Source organism: Erpetoichthys calabaricus, chromosome 7 (assembly GCF_900747795.2).
Source record: "Erpetoichthys calabaricus chromosome 7, fErpCal1.3, whole genome shotgun sequence".
Lineage (NCBI taxonomy): Eukaryota > Metazoa > Chordata > Cladistia > Polypteriformes > Polypteridae > Erpetoichthys > Erpetoichthys calabaricus.
Window position 1 is genome coordinate 116,239,319 of NC_041400.2, and position 25,078 is coordinate 116,264,396.

Sequence of the window (25,078 nt, forward strand, 5' to 3'; positions counted from 1 at the left end):
TATTACTCTTTTGAAATCAGAGAACAGCACTTAACCTTACTTTCATTTTTCTAATATTTCCACTTTCTTTGTGAAGATGATCTGTTTGTTGTCTGTTGTTTCTTATTATTGATTAATTTCTTAGAATCTATACATTCGCTCACTTTTTCAACCATTCTTTTGTTTAGCACTTTATAATTCCATCTGTGTTGGTTCAACTCTGTGTTCTATTTTATTGGTTTTATTTGTTGGATGTTCTCTCAGCATTCATATGTCTTACCTTGCTAGTGTTCTAAACAGATTTTTTAAATTTGCTGGTCTGATTTTTCTTCTTTTTGCTTCCATCCCAATTACTTTATTATTCAATCCAATGTCTGCTGCTACCTCTGTCCTGAGGACTTTGCAAAGTATAGCTTTTGTTGAATTAACGTTGTAGATACATTGATTGTCACTAAATCAGTCTCCTGTAAGGTCTAAATTTGTTTTCCTAAAAGACAACTCTTACACACTGTGTTCCTGTCTCCCAATGCATCAAGCTATGTGACAGTATTTTAGATTTGTTTTAGATGTTTTTTTTTTTTCCTCTCAAAATCAAACCAATATCTCTGGAAACAAATCCTTGGATTCTGTTATTATTTTTGTATGTGACAGAGGAAGTTGTTTTGATATTTATGTATATTTAATGCACATTTCTTATAATGTTACAGTATTCATAATTAAATAATTTATTAGTTCTTTATGTTATCACACTTTGTTACTTTATAGAGAGAGAAATGTTTTAAAGGTATTTTTATATTTGATTTTCTCTAAACAAACTTTTTCTTAGTTATGAGGAACTTATGAAACAAGAAAAATATTCTTCTCAAGAAGTAATTGCTTTGGAAAAAAGAATTGAGACGTGGACAGTTTCAACAGGACCAATTTCAAAGAAACCTCCTTCTCCAGCACTGCCAAAACTTTCTGCAGTAAGCACTAATGAGGATTTGCCTTCAGAAGTAACAGACTTTGAAAAGTTTCTACACAAAACAGGAGGAAGACAAGGTGGCTGGGATAATTATGACCATCAGAATTTCATGAAAATCTGGACTAAGCACAATGGAAAGAAGTCATATATGGAAGAAGCTTTGTTGTACCTCCCTGGAAGGACCCAGGAAGAAATTAAACAACATGAAGACTGGTATCAAGAGTTTTTGTTTCTTGAAGAACGGAAAAAGGAGGTAATTATAATGTTCCATAAGAAACTTGATTGGCAATTTTTTTTAGAATGTTATTACTGTGCTATCAGATTGAAACAAAATATTTTTCTAATTACAGTGTAATAACGAATAGATTATAGTGTGTAGAACATTGCTTTCTAATGTTTCAAATGGTATAATTCTTTTCCTTAAAAATCAATAAGAACCTGAAATTACATAAAAGCTGTGGGATAGATGCGTTTTTCCAAAGAAGCGGTATTCTGTCATAGTTAGTAATTGTTACTGTTTTTTTCTTGTGCTTGTTTAATAAATATAATACTGTTATGTAGTCTTTTTGTTAGTTTTGAAACATTCATCCAATATGTTAACCTATTTACTTTAATACACGATGCAAGAACCTGCCTGTGTCAGGCCCAAAGTGGAAATTGACACTGGATAGGGCAACTACACTTAGTTGTATTGAGGTGATTTACAGAAACCAATTAAGTTTTAACATTTATGTGAAAGGCATGTGTTTAGAAGTCTCAAAGATACAAGAAGAGCACGTGAACCCCAAACAGACAGTGTATAATTCATAAATCAAACTTCTACCCCTGCAACTGTAAGGCAATAGCAGTACCCTCTTCACTATCATGCCACGTTAAATGTTCTATAAGAAATTTTATTTTTTCATTTTTTAATCTGCTTATTCCAGTAAAAATGTGAGTGACTAAAGACTTTCTTGACTGCATAGCATGCAATGTACGAACCAGCATTGATAGATCAGTGATCCATCTATAAAGCACATATGGAAATGCATAAAATATGAGCACCAATGTGCGAGACTGAAGTAAATTTATACATTTTTCTTACCTTATTTTTTTTTTATATTGACTCTGTGTGAGTGCAAGTGGTACTCTATAGGATTTGTTTACTGCGGTTTCCCCATTGCTGCAGGAAAAGGCTTCAGCCCCTTGTGACCCTGCATTGGATCGTGTGGGCCTGAGAATGTTTGAGAGTTGTGCTATGCATTCTGTTTTTCTAAAGTTAGTTACTGATATACTGCATACATGCTCTCTATGTCCACCAAAATTTTTTAATATGTTTTTAACATAGCAAATGAATACAGACAAAGCACATGTTTAATTTCTAACCTGAGGCAATGCTTTTTAGAGTTGCAGGTGTACAGTACTTTACAGTATTCTTATTTATTACATAGGATGCAAAAAGGACCATCTGGAACAAAACTAGAAAGCATTATCATATACTTTGATAGATTTAAGTGGTTAATAAGATGGCACCATGTTTTAGAGAACGTTAGTATTTCAGTTACACTTTATTAATGTTTGCTACATTAAAGTATCATATCAAATCAAAATATTGAGTATTAATTTTGACAACCCAATTTAGCTTTCAGATATAGCAGCTGTTTTATACTGTTTTGTGAAAACGGCGATTATTTCAAATCTTATTCTGTTGATATTTGAGGATAATCCATTATATTTATTAGTTTCACTGACACCGCCTTACAATGGACTGATGCCCATACAGGGTTTTTTCCTGCCTTGTATAGTCTTCAGGGGCTTCATGTATAAACAGTGCGTATGCACAAAAATGTTGCGTACACTCGTTTCCACGCTCACATCGCAATGTTTAAAAACTAAACTTAGTGTAAAGCCATGTACATTTCCACACCAGCTCAATCCATTGCGTACGCAAGTTTTCGGCTCAGTTTTGAGAACTGGCACCAGCCAGCATCAAAGCAGTGCTACTGTTCCTGTGTGGTTTCCCTTTATTTTTTACATTCACATCCCAGATGTGGCTTTATCAAATACACTGAAAATAACTATCATTTATAAATTTAAGACATCTGATTGTAGTCATCCTGTAACAATATAATGGTCCATGGAATGGTCAAACTATTCCAAATACCACAGCTGCTTTAGCGTTGTTACTTTAAGTGCACCACTCACTGCCTCAGCCATATGTGCACAGTCTATTTGAACTCCTCCCATTCGGCAAACGCTTCAGTGCCTTTCCTGCATGAACCTCACGGTTCAGAAACACTTTCATCCCAAGAGCTATAAATGCAGTCAATCAGTCCATCAAGTGCTCCTGGTAGAACTGTTTGTACTTATAAATACAATTACCTCACTGTAAACTTGCACAACAGTTATGATATTGCACAACCTGAGCCACTTTATGAACCATTTGCACTATCTGCACTATATATGTACATATATGTTATGCATTCATATTGTGTATTTTTCATTGTTTTTAATCATATTATTATGTTATTGTTGCTGTTGTTGTTATAATTTTAGCATTCTATAGGAAAATAAGTTTATAGAGGATCTGAATATTGAATCTCATTGTCCCATACAATAACAATAAAGGAAATTCAATTGAATTCTAAAAAAAGAGCGTGTATGTACAGATGATGACCATTGGCTTCAAGTCGATGTAGATTTCCAAGAGCCATCTTCTTGGAGCTCTTGATATCATTTTTAAGATGAAATGGATTAAAGTATGTATATTACATTATACAGAAAAATTGTTAACTTCATTTAAATAATGTATACTGTTAGCAATTAAATGTGTGGGCACAGTGGCGCAGCGGTAGCGATGAGCTGACTCCCCGTTCAGGGATTTGGCTGTCCTCGTGCCGTATGCTTGCTTGGACTGGCGTGACCCTGGATGGACAGATGGATGGAATAATTAAACATGTACTACAAAGATATTTCAATGTTCCTTAAAAAATTTAAAGAATCAGCGTTCTAAGCTTACAGCTTGACATTTATTACTGAAGTTATTGTGTGGCAATTGGTTACTTGGAGAAAGAAAAGGAAGGACAAGAATTGGGGGTTAGTATGTTTGAAAGAGACAGTACTGCTGCAATAAATTATTTCACTGAGGGTCGCGCACATTCCAGCAAGCATCTTGTGGGAGCCAGGAACAATCTCTGGATGGGGAGCCAGCTCTTCGCTATCACTGCACCACTGTGCCCTGTTGTTTAATACATGCTTTAATTCATTTCACATGGACATGATATCAAGTATACATCTTAGTATTTAAATTGTTCAGAGAACTGTAATATAATGAATGTAATATATTGTGTGTCCTGTTGGCGTAAGAGAGAGCCCATTTAAGAAGGGTGTACTGATTCACACACACAGAGCACACAGAAGAACACGTACTTTACGAAGCATATAACATGCTACTTTAGTTACAATAGGATCTGAGAAACTCTAGTAAATTAAACATTGATTTTAAGATTATTTTAACTACGTTCAACCTTTTAGTTTATTTTGTCATTAAAATAGAAGTGGGCATTTTCACTTTTTTTTTTCCCACTGTGTCCCTATTTTTTTCTTTTCTTTTCTCTGTACCCTAATACACTTCTGTATGACACTCAGACAGTGGGAAACGACTAGCCTTTTCACAGTGACTTCTTTTTTTATTTCAGGCACTGTGCGACTTTCTGAACTTGAACTTGCGAGTTTCTCCGCACTCTGTATCACTCAATCGACTTCCTTTTGTTGTTTAAACCACTGCTTGAGCCAACAAATAGTACTTTTTCCTTGCCTCAACTTTGCATTTGTTGAAATTCTTTTTTTTCAAATGCTTTTTCCATTGACTTTTAACCGAACACTGAATGGAAAGGGCTATTTATATTGATTTGCATATCAAAATATGTGAAATTCTGAGAAGAGTCGGGGTGGGGTGTCAGGCGCGTGCACCTACGTTACTTTTGACGCTGACCGGGATTTATTTAGTGGAAGTTGGCTTACGCACGATTTTGTGCATCTGAAATTTTTTGTGCTTACGCACATTTCCACTTTTGTCCATATGCCATGTTTTAATGTGAATTCTACACACAGCATTATGCATGAGGCCCCAGAGAATGTATGAGAACGATGATAATGTATGACTAGCCATATGTATTACATTGGAGTATACCATTAATAAATAATGTAGAAAATGTATTGAGCAAATTAAAATCTAAAGAATAAGTGGGTAAACAATTAATCGGACAATTAAAAAGCCTCATTTCTGTAAATTCAAATTTCTAAACTTTGCCAATTCACTTTGCATTCACTGGAAATTTTCAGTTTCTGACGTGATTAAAAATTTTCTTTTTTTTTTTTTTTGCCCAGTGACTATATATGTTACATTGTATACTGTATACACAGGTGCAGTCCTTTACTAAAGCAGATTAAGAAAGTGAATTCTAATAAAACCTATATACAGTAGTAAATGGTGCCAATGTATTACATGTGTGTAAATCTGATTAATTGTGGTGTTTTTTAGACTTTATCATATGTATCGTTTCTTAGGCTATTCAATTGTGGAAATCTAAGAAAAACCAGGAAAAAGAAAAATTCTTAAAGCAACAAGAAAAACTTGAAGAAGTGAAAACACAAAAAGAGCTGGTTCGTGTTGACATTTATAGAAAGAAATTGGAGCAAGAAAAGGAAGATAAACAAGCTAAGCTTCAGGAATGGAAGAAGAAGAAAGAGCTAGAGCTTGCTGCAGAAGAGGAGAAACAATTTCAGGCTGAAGTCGAGAAAAGAAGGAAAATAAAAGAGGAGCAGCAGCGACAACTGGAAGTTAAGGCGATAGTGGAAACATATGCCCGTCAGAAGAAAGAAGAGGAAATGCATGAGCGTCTTAAGCAGGAGATACAGGAACAATCAGAGCGTGAGGAGAAGCAGCGACTATCTGCTAGAGCAATTGTCAAGTTCCGGGAAAGAGTAAGTTAACTGCCGATATTGGAAATAATTACAATGAAGGAGATTATAAGTTTCTCTGTGGTTCAAAATGTGAACCATCCATTTTTGAGTCTGCAAACTCATGCTCAGTTACATCAGGCCAAGTGCCATGCATGCTTTAGGAATATGTAAGAAAAACTGAAAAAACCATAAAAAAAATCCCATACAGATGTTAGAAGAGTGCAAATAGCTTAGAGATAAGTATCGGGCCAGCATTCAAACTCAGAATGGAGATGTAGACAGCACTGCTAACCACTGCACAGCTAATCTCGCCTTGTTCAAAACTCAGTGATTAATAAGAGAACAGGGAACCATAATGTGTCATTTTAAATTGAAATGGTTATGAAGTTTGTGTCTTGGGTTCAAATCTTACCAGAGATGTTAAGTGTAGATTATCCATTATGTCTCTGTCAGCATTCTTGGGGTGCTGTGTTTTCCACCAGCATCCCAAAGAAATTCAGAATAAGATGATCAATTCCTCTAAGCTGGTACTAGTGTATATGAAGAACTGTGGGTGTGTAATTGTGGGGCCTTGTAAAAGTCCCGAGACTTTATTTATTATTAGCTTCTCCTTTGCACCTCAGGTTCTGTGACAAACTCTAGTTTCAATTCTGTTTTTAGACAAAGGGATTTAGAAAATGAATGATTGTGTCATGCAAAGTTTGTTGTTTCTTATATGTTTATTAAACCAAAGTGAAAGAAGATACATTGAAATGATGGTATTATTTGCTTTGTTAAAGCAAAACAAAAGCATTGTAAATAATATCATTTTAAAAACTAAAAAAAACTTAAAGTGTGATTGTCACAAAAAGATGATAATAATAGTAGCATGACATAACATGAAATTTTCAAAACCTTTCAATCCATTTCATGTTTCCTGGGGGCCAACATCTGTATTGGCAGTATTGGGTACAGGCAGAATCTAGCCCTGAATAAGACGTTAGTGTATCACATGTCCTACTCATATACATGCAGATACAGGAAAAATGTTTAAATTCCAGAAGGGTAATACCAGGGTGCAAGGTTCAAACCCTGAATAATGGATCCAAGTGGCAGTAGTGCTAACTTAACTGTATATCTCTGCCACTATTCAACCCCAAATGCTAATGAGGGAATTATTTATATTTGCATTGAAGCTTTAATTTGATCTTTTCAGGATATGCAAAAAGTATATGAGAAAGTGTTAGAAAAACAATCTAAAGAAGAGGAAGAACATGAAAGAGAAAAACAAATTGCCAAAGTGAAGCAGAAGGTAAGAGAAAGGCAAATAAAATATTGTTCATGCCTATACTTATTATGTGTCCAGTGTTGTTCAGGATCAATTTCAAACTTTTTCTGTAAGCATAGGTAATGGGCAGCAAATAAACTATGCTATTTGACTTCTGTGTAGTTACTTAAACGTTGTACAGTACACAGTGTTATTTTCGTATGCATTACAGTGGAAAAATGGTCCTTGTAAAGTACCATTTTAACAGGTTCAGACAGCTTTCAGGGTGGGTTGTGGACTACCTTTCTGACAGGAAGTCAGATTTTTCAGTTTCTACTTGAGTATAATACTGATTTTTATCATCATACCAAAATGAATACTTTGATGGACTTTATAATTCTCTTGGTGTTAGGTAAACATATGCCAGACTTGACATTTAGCTTTGGCTAATTACTGCTTCAAAGTCTTTGTGGTCAAGCTGGAGCTTGTGCAAAATGGTGTTGCATATTAAGTTATTTTTCCACTTTGACACAAAGCTGTATGTGTATCGTTCTTCATGTTATGGGTTTACATGATTGATGACTGAATGAGTTTTCCTCTGTACAGGCAGGTACCATTACATATAAAAGGCATGCCATTGGTTGCAAACAACTAAAGATAAAATCACTAAAGGGTAAATAATTAACGATAGAGCATCACAAGTAACAAAAAATCATTAGTATTGTTTTTGCACTTGGAAAATTCACAAAGCAGTAGGTACAAATATCAGTGCGGGCAATATGTTGGAAGCACAAATGATGATAGGTTATAAACATAAAAATAACTAAAAGGCATGGCTGACTGGTCTCAGTGTCAAACTCTAAAATCATCTCAAAATGGCAGACTTCAGAATCTGCAGTCATGGTGCTTAATCTATGTATTTTTTTACTACATATTATCACAGATGTCCGCGTATGAAGGGCAAAACAAAATGCTTAGGAAAGATCAACAGTTTTGAACATTTTCCTGTGGACTAATGAAACAAAAATTGAACTTTACCACAACCTCAAAAGACGCATTTAATGAAAAGGAAGTGAAACATTTCTGAGTTAGAGCAGTTTGGCAAGAAAGAGTGGGAAACAATTCATAAAGTAAAAGCAGAAAGATGTTTCACTGATGAATAAAAAATTTTGATTTCTGCCAAAGTAGTTTTTACCGTGTAATGACTGACAGAGTACCCAGATTTTTACCCATACCACTGTTTGCCACTTGGGATATGTGAGATCTCCTATTTTTTGTGATGCAAAAGCTTCCATGTGTCTTTGTAACTTGAAGTTTGCTTGTTTACAACTATGGAGTGGTGGGTGCTTGGTTGGTGGTGTCACAGAGCGAATTTCAAAACCAAAACACACATTAAAATTAAAGATTTTTAGCATATTAAATTTAGCAAATAAATAGTAATTGTGCAATAAAATGTGCAGCAATATACCATTCTTGATTTGTCCTAATGCACGGTTTATTTTAACATCTTTTTACTTAGAGATTCAGTGAAACATGCAAGTTGACCAGGTGTGCCAAAACTTTTACATACAACTCTTAACTTTTCATGGTATTATCTCCCATTAGGTAAAAGACTAGATAACATATTGACACATATCTGATATTTTACTTTGTTGTTTATATTTGTCCTATTCTGTGCATATTATATATTCATCTTATAGTCTTTTCAATTGGAAAGTTTTTCTATTTTATATGTTTTAACTGCATTTAGGTTGAAGCTCATGTAACCAAAGACCCAGATAGACTCCTCAAGCCCACAAAAGGATGGAAAGAGCACGTCAGAGTGATTGGGCCAACTGGAGGAGGGCCTGCCTTATATATGCCTCATAGGTACAGTTGTTTTTCTTATTTTTTTTTACATTAACAACATATTCAAAATATTGGGCACCAGAGTAACATTCACTAGGGCCTGTGTTGATAACCAAACCCATTTTAGATCCATTGCTTCTAGAAAATTTAGGAAATTTATGGGACGTGCATTTAAGACTGAAGCCATGAATCACTTCTTTACGCAAAGAGTTCTGGGAATGTGGTACTAAAAACTAATGATAAGGGGAAGATGGAGAGAAAGAAATCAACTGCTGCTGATCCAAAGCAAATCACACATCTAGGAAGTGTCTTGGCATGTGTGGCCATGTCTGAAATTGGCTTACTCTTCAGTACTGACTTTAGCAAAATTCAAGTGAAGGAAAAAAGTTTCAGAAGTGTGCAAAAACATTTTGTCTGCCTATGTATAAATATATTTCTAGACCCTTTGACATGTACTCCATTATACTTCAGGGTAAATATGTAAGAACATAGCCAAAGTTCATTGAGATTATAAAGTGAAGTCTTAAACCAGCCAACTCCATGTGATGTAAATGTAGGAGACCTATGCCACAAAGTCCCTCAAACAAACATTAACTGAAAATCGCTTCAACAAATGATTGCCAGAGGTTTTCTGTATATACTGTAAAAGTGTGTTATTTTAGTGGGTCACAGTTTTGATGCATTTATTGCATACAGAGGACTTTCAGTTACAAAGTATGTTTTATGCTGTTGTAATTTATGTTAAATTTGTCCAAAAATATATATTTTGCTGTACTATAGCGTAATGGAAGATTTAAAAGTTGCATTAAGTTATTTTTAACATTAAGCTATATATATATAAAATATTAAAGGAGACATTCTGGACATTAACATAATACTCTTCTTTTCATTTTAAATCCAAATTGCTTGTCTGTATAAAAAAATTGGAATATAGCTTCATTATCCCAGTAGAGGAATATTGTATGCACAAGTGTGTATACAGATGAAAATACTTTATATATGTAGCTAAACACAAAATAAAGGGAACCCCAATATATATATATATCACAAACAAACAGTCATCAGATCAGCTTTATTGTTTCTTGGCATACACTAATATATGTGTCTGGAACTACCTGCACTAGAAGCAGGCAGCACCAATATTTGATGCTTTGTTGGAAAATGCTTTCTAAGATGATTTTTTAGAGTCTCTCAGAAGTACTTGGTTGGGTTGTGATCTGGTGACTGTGACAAACATTGTATGTAGTATACATTATTTTGACGACCACTCATGCCCTATTAATGGCAGTATTACTATCATGGAAGATTCCATTACAATCAGGATTAAAATGCTTCACTAAAGAGAGAATATAATTATTAAGATCTGTTTTATACAGTATTTACGTTTACCTTGGCCTCTGAGAGTATCACTGGATATTATTTATGCCACACGATTTCCACAACCTAATAAATAGAACCCCCTATAGAACATGAATGTGAAATAAAATCATTCGATCCTGTTGACTTTTTTTGGTGTTTACCACATATGTACTTGTCTACTATTTAAAAACAGGGTGAAGGAAGACTCTCTTAGTCATTGACTTTAATCCCAGTGTTCCGTAGACTGATGTTTTTGTTCTTTGGGCTACGTAGCATGCAGAACTACATTTTTAGTGTAACAAAGTATTAATGCTGTCAGTCTAAACGTAGTATCCCTGTCAAATTTCTGTCCCTCACTTACTTTCTCTCTCCTTCCTTCTACCGGAGAGATGTTGTTCTGCTGCACATCCCAACTCTAAAGTTAATGAGTTCTCTAGCTGTAACTCACGGCAGCTTTAAGCACCCTTTCTGGGTCCCTTCAAAGGACCTTGTTTTGTAATGGGATCCCAAGGTTACTTGTGTCCATAGTGGTGACTGTTGTGCATGCACCTCTTGACCCTTTAGTAGCCCTTAAAATGTCTGATCTCTGGCATATTCTGGGCTGTCTCCCTATAAAGGGTAACATAGTCTTTCTGTTAGAAATTGCGGATGTGTTGCTACTACCTAATTGGATGGGGCATTATGATCATCCTTTGGCTAGTACATTTATAATGACTTGGAACTATGTGCTATCCAGTTAGTTAAGAGGTATTCCATCTTCCTTATAACCGAATGTTGTTTCTCTTAGTCTGAATGTCAGGCATTACTTGTATTTTTTGGATCACTTGCCCTATTGTGTCATGTAGGAAAATTGAAGGTTTGTCTTCTGGTTGCATACTCCTCACCTATCTACTCATGCCCCTATCTATTGCCTTGTCTTGAGTCCATGCTACATTTACAAGGTACCCAAACCACATGCACTTCAGAACAGGTCATCCACCTGAAGTTAAGCATGTTCGGGCCTGGCCAGTACTTAGATGGGAGACCATCTAGGAAAAGCTTTGGTTGCTGCTGGAAGAGCTGTTAGTGAGGCCAGCATGGGGCGCGTACCCTATGGTCCGAATGTGGATCCCAGTGCCCCAGTGCACTGTGCTGTACAATGGTGCTGTCCTTTGGATAAGACATAATGCCAAAGTCTTGATTCTCTGTGGTTATAAAAGATACCTGGGCATCACTAATAAAGAGTAGGGTGTATTCCAATGTCCAGGCTAAATTGTCCACCATGGCCTAGTCATTCTGGCCCCCTAATCATCACCTATCTCTAATTGGCTATCTGTCTGTCACCACTTCACCACCTAACAGCTAATGTGTAGTGAGTGTACTGGCACAAAAATGGCTGCCATCGCATCATCCAGGTGGATGCTACACATTAGTGGTGGTTGAAGTGGCTCCCCTCTCATTGAAGCGTTTTGAGTAGTGAGAAAATCGCTATATAAATGTAAAGAATTATTATTATTTTATTATGTAGGCTTACCATCACTTAGCTATGCTCTTTGTCCCACATTGGCATATTAAATTATAGTACATCCCATGTGCCACCTCTTCATCTCTAACTACACCTTACTGACCAGGCAACAACCCATGCATATATGTGCATAGTGTGCGTGTGTGTGTGTGTGTGTGTATATATATATATATATATATATATGCATTTTGTGGCAAAGGTCATGCCTTGACCCAAACAACTTAATGTACATTATTATGCTGACTTCAACTGCCAAGACACATGTTTTGTTGGTGCCTGCCTCACAGTTTTACATATTTTTTCATTATGTGTGTCACTTAGTGGGTAGTCAGTTGAACAGTAAAGACAGGTGTGCATGACAATTCAGTTTATACCTTTTATATATATATATATATTTATTTGTATACTAGGGGGCAAGCCCCCCTGGCGCCTTTGGCACCCAACCCCCAGTTGCGGCCAGAATATAGTAAAATCTGTAAATGTACAAAAGAAAAATTATTATTTATTAGAGTCTAAATCATGAAATTCTATGAATATGTAAAAGAAAAATTAATTATTATTTAACGGAGTAAAATCATGAAATGAGAATAAAATATTTACAGTAATCCCTCGCTATATCGCGCTTCGCCTTTCGCGGCTTCACTCCATCGCGGATTTTATATGTAAGCATATTTAAATATATATCGCGGATTTTTTGCTGGTTCGCGGATTTCTGCGGACAATGGGTCTTTTAATTTCTGGTACATGCTTCCTCAGTTGGTTTGCCCAGTTGATTTCATACAAGGGACGCTATTGGCAGATGGCTGAGAAGCTACCCAACGTACTTTTCTCTCTCTCTCTCTCTTGCGCTGACTTTCTCTGATCCTGACATAGGGGGATTGAGCAGGGGGGCTGTTCGCACACCTAGACGATACAGACGCTCGTCTAAAAATGCTGAAAGATTATCTTCACGTTGCTACCTTCTGTGCAGCTGCTTCCTGAAGCAACATGCTGCACGGTGCTTCGCATACTTAAAAGCTCGAAGGGCACGTATTGATTTTCGATTGTTTGTTTTTCTCTGTCTCTCTATCTCTCTCTCTGCTCCTGACGAGGGGGTGTGAGCTGCCACCTTCAACAGCTTTGTGCCGCGGTGCTTCGCATACTTAAAAGTCAAACAGCCCTATTGATTTGTTTGCTTTTCTCTATCTCTCTGACATCTGCTCCTGACAAGCACTCCTTTGAAGAGGAAGATATGTTTGCATTCTTTTAATTGTGAGACGGAACTGTCATCTCTGTCTTGTCATGGAGCACAGTTTAAACTTTTGAAAAAGAGACAAATGTTTGTTTGCAGTGTTTGAATAACGTTCCTGTCTCTCTACAACCTCCTGTGTTTCTGCGCAAATCTGTGACCCAAGCATGACAATATAAAAATAACCATATAAACATATGGTTTCTACTTCACGGATTTTCTTATTTCGCGGGTGGCTCTGGAACGCAACCCCCGCGATGGAGGAGGGATTACTGTACTCTCTTTTCGACTGGAGTATTCCCGTTTAAGCTGAGGTCCACTATGCTCGATGCACGCCATTCTTGATATTTTAGTTTATAATTTAAAAACAGAATAACAATGTGAAAATCTAACAACATCACATTAAAGTTCGATAAATTCTGAAAAGAATGATACCAAACATATATTTGTAGGTTTTAAAATAAGCCTGATTTAAAGTGTGACAAAAAGTGACATAAAAAGTCGCATAAAATCATTGCACAAAATTGTTGCACTTTTAGGATTAGGATTTTATATATAGAGAGTAGATTTTGCACATTGGTTGCATGATTGTATGTGTGCTCTAGTTTTACAGGGAGGTGAATAGCGCCTAGAGCAAGGCAGAAACCAACTCTGGGTGGAATGCATGTCCTTTTAAGGGTAGACTTAATGACTTGCTCTCTCATGCTGAGCTAATTTAGTATTCTCAGTCAACCTAACCTACACAATTTTGGGATGATATAAAGAATGTCAAAGAAAATATGGAGCAAATATGCCAACTCCACAAAGTGTGCAGACTAGTAGTTGATCATTGCTTACCACAACCATCCACAGTGTTAGTGGAATGATATATAATAATGAGTTTTATTTCTTTGAATGTGTACAGCACTTTGAATCTGTTCAATAACAAGTTTGCTATACTGTATAATAATGAAATAAACTATTTTAGAAAAAGAAATCAAATTGTTTCACCAGGTGACTACATTTTGAGCATTGATTAACCTTCTGCCAAACAGCTCCAGAAAAAACGGGGCTCTAATCCTGGCCAGGTCATTGTTCATGTGGAGTTTGCACATTCTCCCTTTGTCGGGTTTTTTGGGTGCTTTACTTTTCCTATTGCATCCCTAAGATTTGCTGTTATGTAAAAATGCCTAATATCTGTGACTGGCACTTTGTCCAGGGTGTGTAATTGTCCAATATGCTAGGATAGACTCCTGCTCCCCATGACCCTAAAATTGTACTTGGCAAATTAAGTAAATATTGAACGAATATGTATATTGTTTTCACAAAATGATTTCATATCTTTTACAGGGCAATACCAAATTGGAGACAAGGGCTGTAACTTAATGTCCTATGAGTGAAGAGGTGTATAAAAATAATAATTCTGCAGTTCTCATTGGCAAGTCAGCTATTCCATGTTTTAAATTATTTATTTTTGCATTTTATTTTTTCCATTGTAAAAGAAACCAACTGATAAGATCTTAATGTAGGTAGCTGCTTATGGAATTACTTACAAAATCTGCTCATATCTTTGAAAATGTTGATTGACATTTCTGCGTTTTTGATTTGGGTCAATATGATTGCAAGGTCTTCAGTTCAGCCAGAAGGATAAAAATAAACCCTCTTGACTCATCACAGGGCCGTCTTAACATAGGGACACAATGGGGAATGGCTGGGGGCCCCTGGAGCACAGGGGCCCATGATGTTTCTGATGCCTATATGTGTTTATGTTTTGCTGTCAAAACAGGGATCTTAGCGCAATACTTTACCCAGGGGCCTATGATGCTGCTAAGATGGCCTTGACGAAGACATTTTATGTTTGAACTACACAATGAAAGTTGAATAATTTCTTAAGACTGTTGCTACACATGAATGTTAACCTGTGACCTATGCAGTTTGCATCACTCAATACTGATACATGTTGCTTTTTGTAATCAGTGGTTACAGGAAAGTAAAGGTTTTCGCCTAGTCTGAACTTTGAGGATTCTACAACATGTGTCACAAAGTTTATAATATGCACAATAAAAGATCCATTCTTTACCCAATTACTGTAAACTGTTCCCTCCACTATTCTTCTTTTTGAATTTCTGCCTTAAAGCCCAGCTTGCATTTATGTACTGTGTGTTGTCTGGCTGCTGGGAAGACAATAAGATATTCACATGTCAGTAATATTTATATTTTGACAGCATATCTGGAAAACATGCATGGTCCGTTGATGTATTTATTTTTGATTACTCTTTGTTAGTGATAAAGCTGTTTTTCATTTGGACTTAATAAACTACATCACCTATAGGACAGTGTTACTCATTACCAAATCTTGAAGACTGCAAGCTTTTTTAAAACCGTGATTAATTCCTGTTGAACTTTGTTCTTCATGGTGCATTTAGATTGTATGCCTTTGCAATGCTAATCTGAACATTTCTAATACAAACACAGCAAACCATACAAGATGTACATTAAAATGTATTTTTTCTTTTTGTTTTGTTCATATTTTTGTGCTTATGAAAGTCATCATTTTATTTATTGATGTTTTTGTATCAGAATTAATTTGAAATCCATCTTATTAAGAATCCTTTTAAGTATTTTTTTTCACGTGTGAAATAAAATTATGATCAATTTTTATTCATCACTCTATATGTGTCTTATCTCTGAGATTCTGTTAGCGTATGTAAAATTTTTATGATGTGCAGGAAGTAGTACAAAAGAGATTGAATTATTAAATATTGTACATTTTCTTTACAAATTAAACATATGAACCTAAGCTGTTTAGAATATTCTGTGTACACTGGTTTCACCATGTAATTTTACTGAATTAGACTTCAATTATTCACAGCTGGTCCAAATTTAAATGCTATCTCAGATAAAATGGCAAGTAGTATTGTGTTTGGAGTTCTTGGCTGCAGTGTTTTTCACAATCATTCAATTTATTTTTTATATTTGTCATAGACATGAAATTGAATGCACTGAATAAACTGTTAATGGAAAAAACATCAATATAATTATACCTGAAAGATTAGAGACTGTTGGTGATCCTTGTAGTTGAAATAAAGGGTTTTGAGAGGCTGGTACTGGAACCTATTAAAATGTTTCAAATTGTTATGATCACCTACAGGTTTCATATTGTCACAAACAATCCACAGAGAGTGTCACATACCTTGCAGTCCTTGCCATCCTGTCACAAATGGATAATAAACACCGTTACTCCAGAGTCCTGTTTATAGACTTACAGCTCAGCATTTAACAATATTATACCATTTAAAGCTGACCACCAAACACCTTAGTTTTGGATTCTGGACTTCCTAACCAACAGACTTCAGCATATGTGGACTGGCAGTGTAACATGGCTCAACACAGACAGTACAAAGTGTAATGTGCTGAGACCCCTTTTGTTCTCCCTGTTTCCCTCTGACTTTGTGGATAGACACTACTCCAGCTCCATCAGCAACACAACATAGACCTGATCACCAAATGTGATGAGACGGCTTACAGAGAAGAGGTCTATCTGGTGCTGGGACAACAATCTTACCCTTAATGTTAGCAAAACGAAGGAGCAGGTCATTGACTTTGGAGAGCAAAATGCAGAATACACTAACATCTACATTGGTGTGGATGCTGTTAAAAGAGTAAGCAGCTTTAAATTTCTTGGAATGACCATAACTGCTAAACTGAAGTGGGCACCACACATTTTGTGTCTTGTAATTAAAGCTCACCAGTCCCAACCAGTTGTTGCTCCGGGTTCAAGTGGAAGATTCGTAATGCATTGCTCTTTCTCTTTGATGCATGATCCTTGTCAGAGCCGAGCTGCTGTTTCCTCAGCTGCCTTCTGCTATCTTTTGCCACTTCATAGGGAAAAGACATTAGTCTTCTTACCAAAGTGTTTATATGCTGAAGCTCCCTTCTTGAAGTCATGGCTTCTCATCCTTGCAGACTACTGGTACATAGTTTTGGCTTGGTAGACTAGGTCTCAGCTTCTGGTCCACAAAAAGAACAGAATTTCACCTTTTCAGGTCCTATATTCCTTGATATCTCATCATCCATATACTGTAGTTCCACATATAGTACCTAATATTGTATTTTTATTTTTAGGCAACAATGGTAAAATAAATAAACCTAAAACTGGACTTTATGGTATCAAAATGCAGAAATAATACTGTGCACGCCCTTTAAAAGCAGTTGTTTCAAATGACTACTGATACTACCATGGCTTACAAATCATAACAATGTATTTCATTGTTTATTCTATTTGTTCTTTAACCTTTGTTTGAACCTCGTTTTATTAAATTAATTGTACAAACAACTTTTTTTTATTTGAAGATTATGTAATGTCGTAAAAAACTGTTCTGCTACAGTGTCTCTAATAAATTAGACAAATTCAGCTCACAAAGCTGTTCTTATTAATCTTCTCTATTATTAACACAAGCCAACTGCTTCACACTGTTGCAGCTCATCTTGACATGAACCAAACCCTCTAACCACTATATACATAAAAGGGAGTGATGCATTGTAACCAGTACGGGTGATTTTAACATTCACGTTTGTTGTCAATCGAAACCTTTGGTTAATGACTTTTTATCACTATTGGACTCATTTGATTTTATCCAGCATATTAATATGCCAACTCACTCTCTAGGTCACACCCTTGATCTCGTTCTTACTCGTGATATTTCAGTTAATAATATCGATTTATGCGATGTTTCTTTCACTTATCACTTTTCTATAATGATGGATATGAATATTACTGTTGATGTCCTGTGTACTAGCTGTGCTCCACGCTGCGCTCGCTTTTTAAATTCTTCTATTATATCCCAATTTAAAACCATATTCTCTAGTCTTGATATGCATGTCCAAAATAATGGTATCGATGATTCTGTCTTAAATTTTAATTCTTTTAAAACGGTTTTAGACTCAATTGCTCCGCCCAAGATATGCCATAATAAGGGAAGACCTGCTCCCTGGCTAAATGAAACTATGCGATCACTGCGCCGCGCCTGTCAAGCTGCTGAACGGCGTTGGAAAAAGATGGACTGATTGTTTCTAAACCGATTTTTAGGATTTCTCTATTCAACTTCCAGGCAGCTGTTAAGAAATCTAAACATGATTTATTTGCTGATTTAGTATCCCGTCATTCTAAGAATCCTAGGGTCTTATTTAATTCAATTAATGCGGCCATTCTCCCTCATTCTGTGATGGGATTAAATAGCACTGTTCATTCATGTGAGCAGTTTCTATCATTCTTTGTCAGCAAAATTGATACTATCCGCTGTGGCATTGTTCAAACTGGCTATGAACTTCCTACTGTTAAACAGGGCATTGTCTTAGAATCCTTTGATCTAGTCTCACTTTCACAGTTAAAAAGAACTATTGACACCCTTAAACCAGCTCCCAGCCCTCTCGATGTAGTACCACCACGCCTCTTAGTGGAAGCCTTTGATGTTTAGGGCCCATCTTCACTAGCCATTATCAATGATTCTATAAGTGCGAGGGTTGTACCGTCATTTTTTAAACATGCTGCGGTCCGTCCATGTCTAAAAAAGGCAGAATTAGATCATGGAGTTTTAGCCAGTTTTCACCCAATTTCCCAACTGCCATTTCTGCCTAAAATTCTAGAAACAATTATTTATAATCAATTGGTCGATAACCTTAACTCCAATAATTTATTTGAGATCTACCAATCTGGCTTTAGGCGTTTTCATGGTGTTGAAACAGCCCTCCTGAAAGTATTCAATGACATCTCTATTATTACAGACTTGGGTGACGCGGCAGTCCTTCTCCTCCTTGACCTGTCCGCTGCCTTTGACACTATTGACCATGAGATATTGCTGATGCGGCTTGAACATCTTCTGGGGCTTAAAGGGGCTGCTCTTAACTGGTTCAGGTCATATTTAACTGGTAGACACTTTTCAGTGACTTTAAATTCCTCTTTTTCGTCTACTGCTCCTCTTAAATATGGTGTTCCTCAGGGATCCATTTTGGGTCCTATTTTATTCTCTATATACCTTCATCCTATTGGAGCTATTTTTAGGAAATTTAACATTTCTTTTCACTGCTATGCTGATGACACACAGGTTTATATTCCTGTCTGCAACTCTGCAATAAATCAACTACACAACTGTCTTTCTGAACTTAGATCCTGGATGGCTAATAATTTTCTTGATCTGAATCAAAATAAAATGGAGGTGCTTATAGTGGGTCCATCAGCTAAAGCCCAAATTGGTCTTGGACTTCTCGGCTCTTTCTCTGTCTTTTGTAAACCTCAAGTCAGCAATCTTGGTGTAATCTTTGAGATTTTTGAGAAACAAGTAAATTCTCTAGTCAAGAGTTGCTTTTTCCAGCTTCATCTATTAGGTAAGATCAAGCCTTTTTTATCTTCTAGGGATCTTGAGAAAGCTACTCATGCTTTTATTTTTTCTCGCCTTGATTACTGCAACTCGCTATATTCTGGGATTAGCAAATCCCTGATACACAGGTTACAGTTGGTCCAGAATGCTGCCACACGCTTTCTGGTTGGGGCAAGAAAGTATGACTCTGTTTCTCCTATTTTAGCTTCTTTACACTGGCTGCCTGTCAGTTTTCGAATTGATTTTAAAATCTTGTTGCTAGTTTTTAAATCTTTACATGGGCTTGCTCCTGCCTATTTATCCGAATTGTGTGTTTCACACCAGCCATCCAGAGTGCTTAGATCTTCTGGTCAGTTGTCTCTTGTTGTCCCTTGTACCAAGTGTAAAAGTAAGAGGGATAGGGCTTTTGCAGCTGCTGCTCCTCGCCTGTGGAACTCTTTACCTCATCATATAAAGGAGTCGTCTACAATTGAACTGTTTAAAACAAGATTAAAGACTCATTTCTATTCACTTGCATTCCATGACCTTCAGTAATACTGATGGTTTCCTCGTTGTGATTATATAACATCACTCCTATTTATTATTTATTTTATTTTTATTTATGTTCATATATTTTTTATTTCTATTTGTTATGTTATTTGTTTGTTTTTTCTTTTATTCTATTATTGTAAAGCACTTTGGCCACAGCATTCCTATTTTGTTTTAAATGTGCTATATAAATAAATTGACATTGACATCTAACACAGTCTCAGGTTCAAATGAATGTTTTTTTGTTTATTAACACAGTACCTTTACAAATGAACAAGATCCACTTTTATAGCCACTGATTATATAATGTTCCTTTCCCTCCTTCAAGTCCTCCAGGTGAGTGTTGCCTCCTGACTCCAATTCAATTTGAGAAGGCTATACGGCTTCCTTTTTTGTTGGACCCGAGAGTACTTCTGGTGCCATAGCACTGAATGGCAGAAGCACTTCTGGGTCACAAGGAACTCAACAGGTTTGTCCCTCAGGACTACAAATCCTATGGATTCCTGTGGGTGTCCATACTGGGTCCAAGCCAGATTAGTACTGCCACACTGTACTTTAGGTGAAATTGTTCTGAATAGACAATCTTCCCCCTATTCATCTACAATGGCCTCCCAGCCAGGAAAGACACCATCAACCAGCCTGGCCAGGATGCCTATCCATCCATTTTGGCACCTACAGTATTTAAATATATTCTTGTTTATCATGGTGTTGGAGAGTGGTGATGTATTGCAGGTTGGTCAGACATCCAAGAAAGAATTTCACTGTACTTTGTACACATGATAGTTCTACTTCCCCAAAAATCTGACTTCCTTTCTAAGCATAACATTTATAAACTTAATTCTCTTTTTCAAAGTTCTGAAATTAAATACATTAGAATTCAGTATCCATCCATACTGTTTGACAAAACAGCTTACAGAGAAAAGGTTTACTGACCGTACTGACTCAGTTGTGTCAGGACAACAATCACCTTAATGTCCGCAAAACCAAGAAGCACAAGGAATACTACACTTATATCTACATTTCAGGGGATGTTGTGTAAAGGGTGAGCAGCTTTAAATTTCTTGGAGTGACCATTGCTGATGAAATGAAGTGGGAACAGCATACTTTGGTTATTGTCAAGTAGGTTCTCTAACCCTTCTATTTTCACCTCTGTTTTCTCCATTTATGCTTACCAATGTCTACAGTTGAATAGCAGGGTCCATCCTCATTACGTGGATGACATCTTGGTTCAGCACCTGCACAGCTGAAGATTATAAAGCGGTGGTGAAAATGACAGAATATTACCTTCTGTACAGGCTGACATACTGTATACTGTATAGAACACTTGCTGCCTTGGAAAAGCAAACATTAATATTAAAGACCTCAACCATCCTGCACATTCACGTTTCTCACTACTGTACTTTTTTTTGTATGTGTCTGTGTGTTTTTGTTGAGACTGCATTATTGTCACTATTCAGAGGAGACATGCAAATATAAATTTCATTGTACTTTTACAGTACATAAAGTGTAAACATGACAATAAACTTAAATTTGAATTTTATCTGTTTACTGATATATAAAAGAGTGGGAAAAAGGAAATATTGGAAAGATGGTCTCCTCAAACATCAAAAGTCTCAATACACAATTCCTGTGTAGCTCTTTTTCTACCAGCTCTCTGTAACTTAATCTTATACCTGTGTGTTAAATTCTTTCAGTCCAAAACATACAAACTGTGGACAAAAAAGGCACACTGAAAAGCAGACAGATAATATTTTCTCAATTCACTTTATTTATTCATTCGGAGTCGCAGTAAGTAGAGATTCAAAAGAGTATAACTTATTGCCGCAAAGCTCAATTGAACCCTGATCAAAAGCCAGGAGGGGTTTTTTATACTTCAGCATCTCATGATTAATAAGACAGAAAGAACATCCTTATCAAAACAGTAAAGTTAAACAATATGTCTGTTGAGCTAAGCATTATCTGTGTTTTGGAAGCTAAGCACAGGAGAGACGCCTTTGCATAAACTACATGTACAGTTCTGCAGCCTTGTGACCTTGTCCCTGAAACATTCACTCTGAGAAAGGGAAAAACAAGAAACAGCTTACATTTTATTCATCTGGACACTATTTCTCCTGAACCCTGGAATAACATATTTTTGTTAGTTCATAAGCCAAAGCGTCTCTCACTGGCAAGTTACAAAATAGGTATAGTAAAAATTCTAATTTACTAAACACAAAGAAATACATGGTGCTGAGGAGAACATTCTTCTTCTACATTCCCCCCTTTTTGAACCAACAAAAATATGGGTGACATAGGAGAAACGCAGGAAAGAGTAGGAGAAGGGGAAGGAGTGGAAGAAAAGGAGGAAGAAATGGGAAGCATGCATTCTTCGTGTAACATATAAGCCTTGGCCACGGAGGCAGTGAAATACTGGGACACAAGATATGTAATTAGGGGGACTATACAGCAGGCCACAAGCAACAGAATGATAAAAGCAACGGCCAGTGAAATAAAAACTGACCTGAGCCATCAGCCCCAGGGGCTAGAAATGCCAGAAGTGGTAGCTAATTTATTTGAAAGGGCAGTTAAACCTGGCAAAGCACAGGTGATTGATCCATCGGGAGCCATATTATTAGGGATGCAAGTGCAGCACACATCACCAAACATAGCACATACACCCCCCTTTTCAGCAAGGAGCATATCTAATGCTAATCGATTTTGCCAAGTCATAAGGGATGTTCTATCAAGCTGTTCATGTATCCCTTCAACAGCCTTTTTAGTAAAATTCAGGAAACGCTGTTGGTTGTAATATAAGTAATTAATCCAATCTACATTTTTATTTATTGTAATTTGGGGGAAAATAGACTCAAATCCGGCAGCAACTTGATCTCGCGCTTTAAATTTATCAGGGACTCCGCGAGAGACACCAATGGAATCAAAGTAAACGCCAGGGCTGTGAAGAGAGAATGTGGAGGGGTCAGCAGAGTGGGGTCGACGACGTCGGCCAGAGCTGGACGACACGCGAGGAGAATTCAAAGGGAGGAGGCGGAAAGGCATATCAAGTTGGGTTAATGCGCATGTGCTAGTCCAAACAGGGGGAAGAATATCAAGTAATTTTAATGTACTGCACATCCACCAAATATCAGCACGCGGAGTGGACTGTGTCAACAGGAAAAGTGATAATGTAGAATTAAATGAGGTGGAGTTAACCTGGAAAGTCTGGGAACAGAAGGAAGAAGGGATATGACCAACATTAGTACCTCGGAAGGGGGAACTATAATTACTAGAGAAGCAGGTATAATTGCCTTCATGAGACTGGAATATCGGGGGAGTCATATGAGAAGTGGGGGGGAAAGAGGAGAGAAAGTGTAATGCAGTTAGAGTCTTTTGGTGTGGACGGAGAGGTAAAAAGGGCAAGGAGACAAGGAAGACCAACAGGGTAAATATTAGAAAGAGGGAAAGGGACGGTAGCCAAATGTGGCCTGGCCGTAGCACAGGCGTAGCAATCAGATTGATTTACTTGCTTAGCCGAATATAATACCCACTGTAACCAACGGTTCTGATCGCCATAGCCAGTTTCAATTGAAAAAGTGGATGAGAGGGTGGAAATATTCATAATCTTAACAGAAGAAAAGTCTGGACCAGAAGTTGGGGTGACAGGTGTGTGTGCAGGAGAATGAGAGGTGTTAGTAACAGGATTGTCAATCTTAATTAGAAATCTCCATAAAGGGTCTGTTCCAGATACATATGCCCCTAATATATAGGTTCCTGAGTCATGTAAAGTGGAGTTCTTCAAAATGATGATCAAGGGGTTACAATGGTTGTCAACACATTTATGAGAAGCATGTCCTTTTATGATAGAAAATCGATTTTTCAAACCGTATTTTTGGGCCTCAAAAGGTTGAGAACCCCAGTCCTCAGTTCCAGTGTTAGCAAAAACCCATTGCCAGGTGTCACAGTTACTTCCCCAATAATACTTCGTAACAGTCATACACACGTATTTGTCAGACCAGGTCCACTGGGCTTGTCAACCAGTCCCACAGTTGATAATAGAGCAGAAATCAACCTGCACTGATGTGGTGATTCCTAACAGGAAAGTCAAGGTGACCAGGGCAGTAGACAAGGGAAAAGAAAGCATAGTAGCACAGCAATCAAGGGTGCCATCTCTTGCAATGTGAGGCGTGAATCCAAGCGGGCAATCCTTCCATTTTCACTGCATGTGGTGAGGATAGAAGAACTTGGAACGGTCCTCTCCACCTCGGCTGATGCCAATGTTTCCTCCGAGTGTCACAGACGAGGATCCAAGTGCCTAAGGGAATCAGCGTGTCTTTAGATGGAAGATTAGTCCTCCAGGCCTGGTTAACCTGCTCGTGGACTTCTTTCAGAGAAGCTCGGAGACCTGTAAGACAAGAGAGAAGATCATTGTCCACAGTATGCAGGTTAACATTTCCTATAACCATGCCCACAGGCATGGGTGTCCGGTCAGAATTTCAAACGGCGACAGTCCTAATAGCCGGTGTGTTCTACCCCTCAATCTCATTAAGGCCAGAGGCAAAGTGACTGGCCAGGATAAATTTGTCTACTCACAGATTTTTTTTTCTAATTTAGATTTTAGGGTGCCATTATCAGTTTGCAATTTCTGTGGTATGCCCCACCTAGGAATAATTTCTTTGATTAAAGCTTTGGCTACAGTTTTAGCATCAGCGTGTTTAGCAGGAAAAGCTTCTACCCATCGGGAGAACACATCAACAATTACTAGACAATAACGGTAACCTTTAGCCGGAGTTAGTTCAATGAAATCCATTTAGAGGTGTTCAAACGGACCCATTGGATTAGGTGTAATGGCGGGATTTACCTGGACTTACCTGGGTGCCCTTTCCTACATTAGACTTTTGACATAATGCACAGCATCTGCAGAACTGCTCTGCATATGTAGAAAAGCCTGCAGCTTCCCAGTGTTTTTCAACATCCTGAATCATGGCGTCCCTTCCAGCATGGTCTAGACCATGAGCGATTTTTGCCATACCTGGGAAAGAAGCCTTTGGGAGGAAAGGTTTGTTAGTTTGCCTATGGGTCCAGACTCCATAAGAGAGGGACCATTCTTTGGACCATTTTCTTTTTTCTCTGTCCGTGGCTGCACTCT

The 25,078-nt window shown here is 37.1% G+C and overlaps 1 protein-coding gene across 1 annotated transcript in view; it reads left to right on the forward strand.

Moving 5' to 3' along the window:
* The window catches only part of LOC114654632 (coiled-coil domain-containing protein 112-like), a 30,162-nt gene extending 14,464 nt beyond the window's left edge, over window positions 1-15,698 (forward strand). The window contains exons 6-10 of the mRNA XM_028805273.2: window positions 806-1,196; window positions 5,492-5,908; window positions 7,083-7,178; window positions 8,884-9,002; window positions 14,402-15,698. Coding sequence (XP_028661106.1) covers window positions 806-1,196; window positions 5,492-5,908; window positions 7,083-7,178; window positions 8,884-9,002; window positions 14,402-14,432 — 1,054 coding nt within the window. The 3' untranslated portion in view covers window positions 14,433-15,698. The remainder of the gene's footprint in view (window positions 1-805; window positions 1,197-5,491; window positions 5,909-7,082; window positions 7,179-8,883; window positions 9,003-14,401) is intronic.
* Window positions 15,699-25,078: the final 9,380 nt, after the last annotated feature.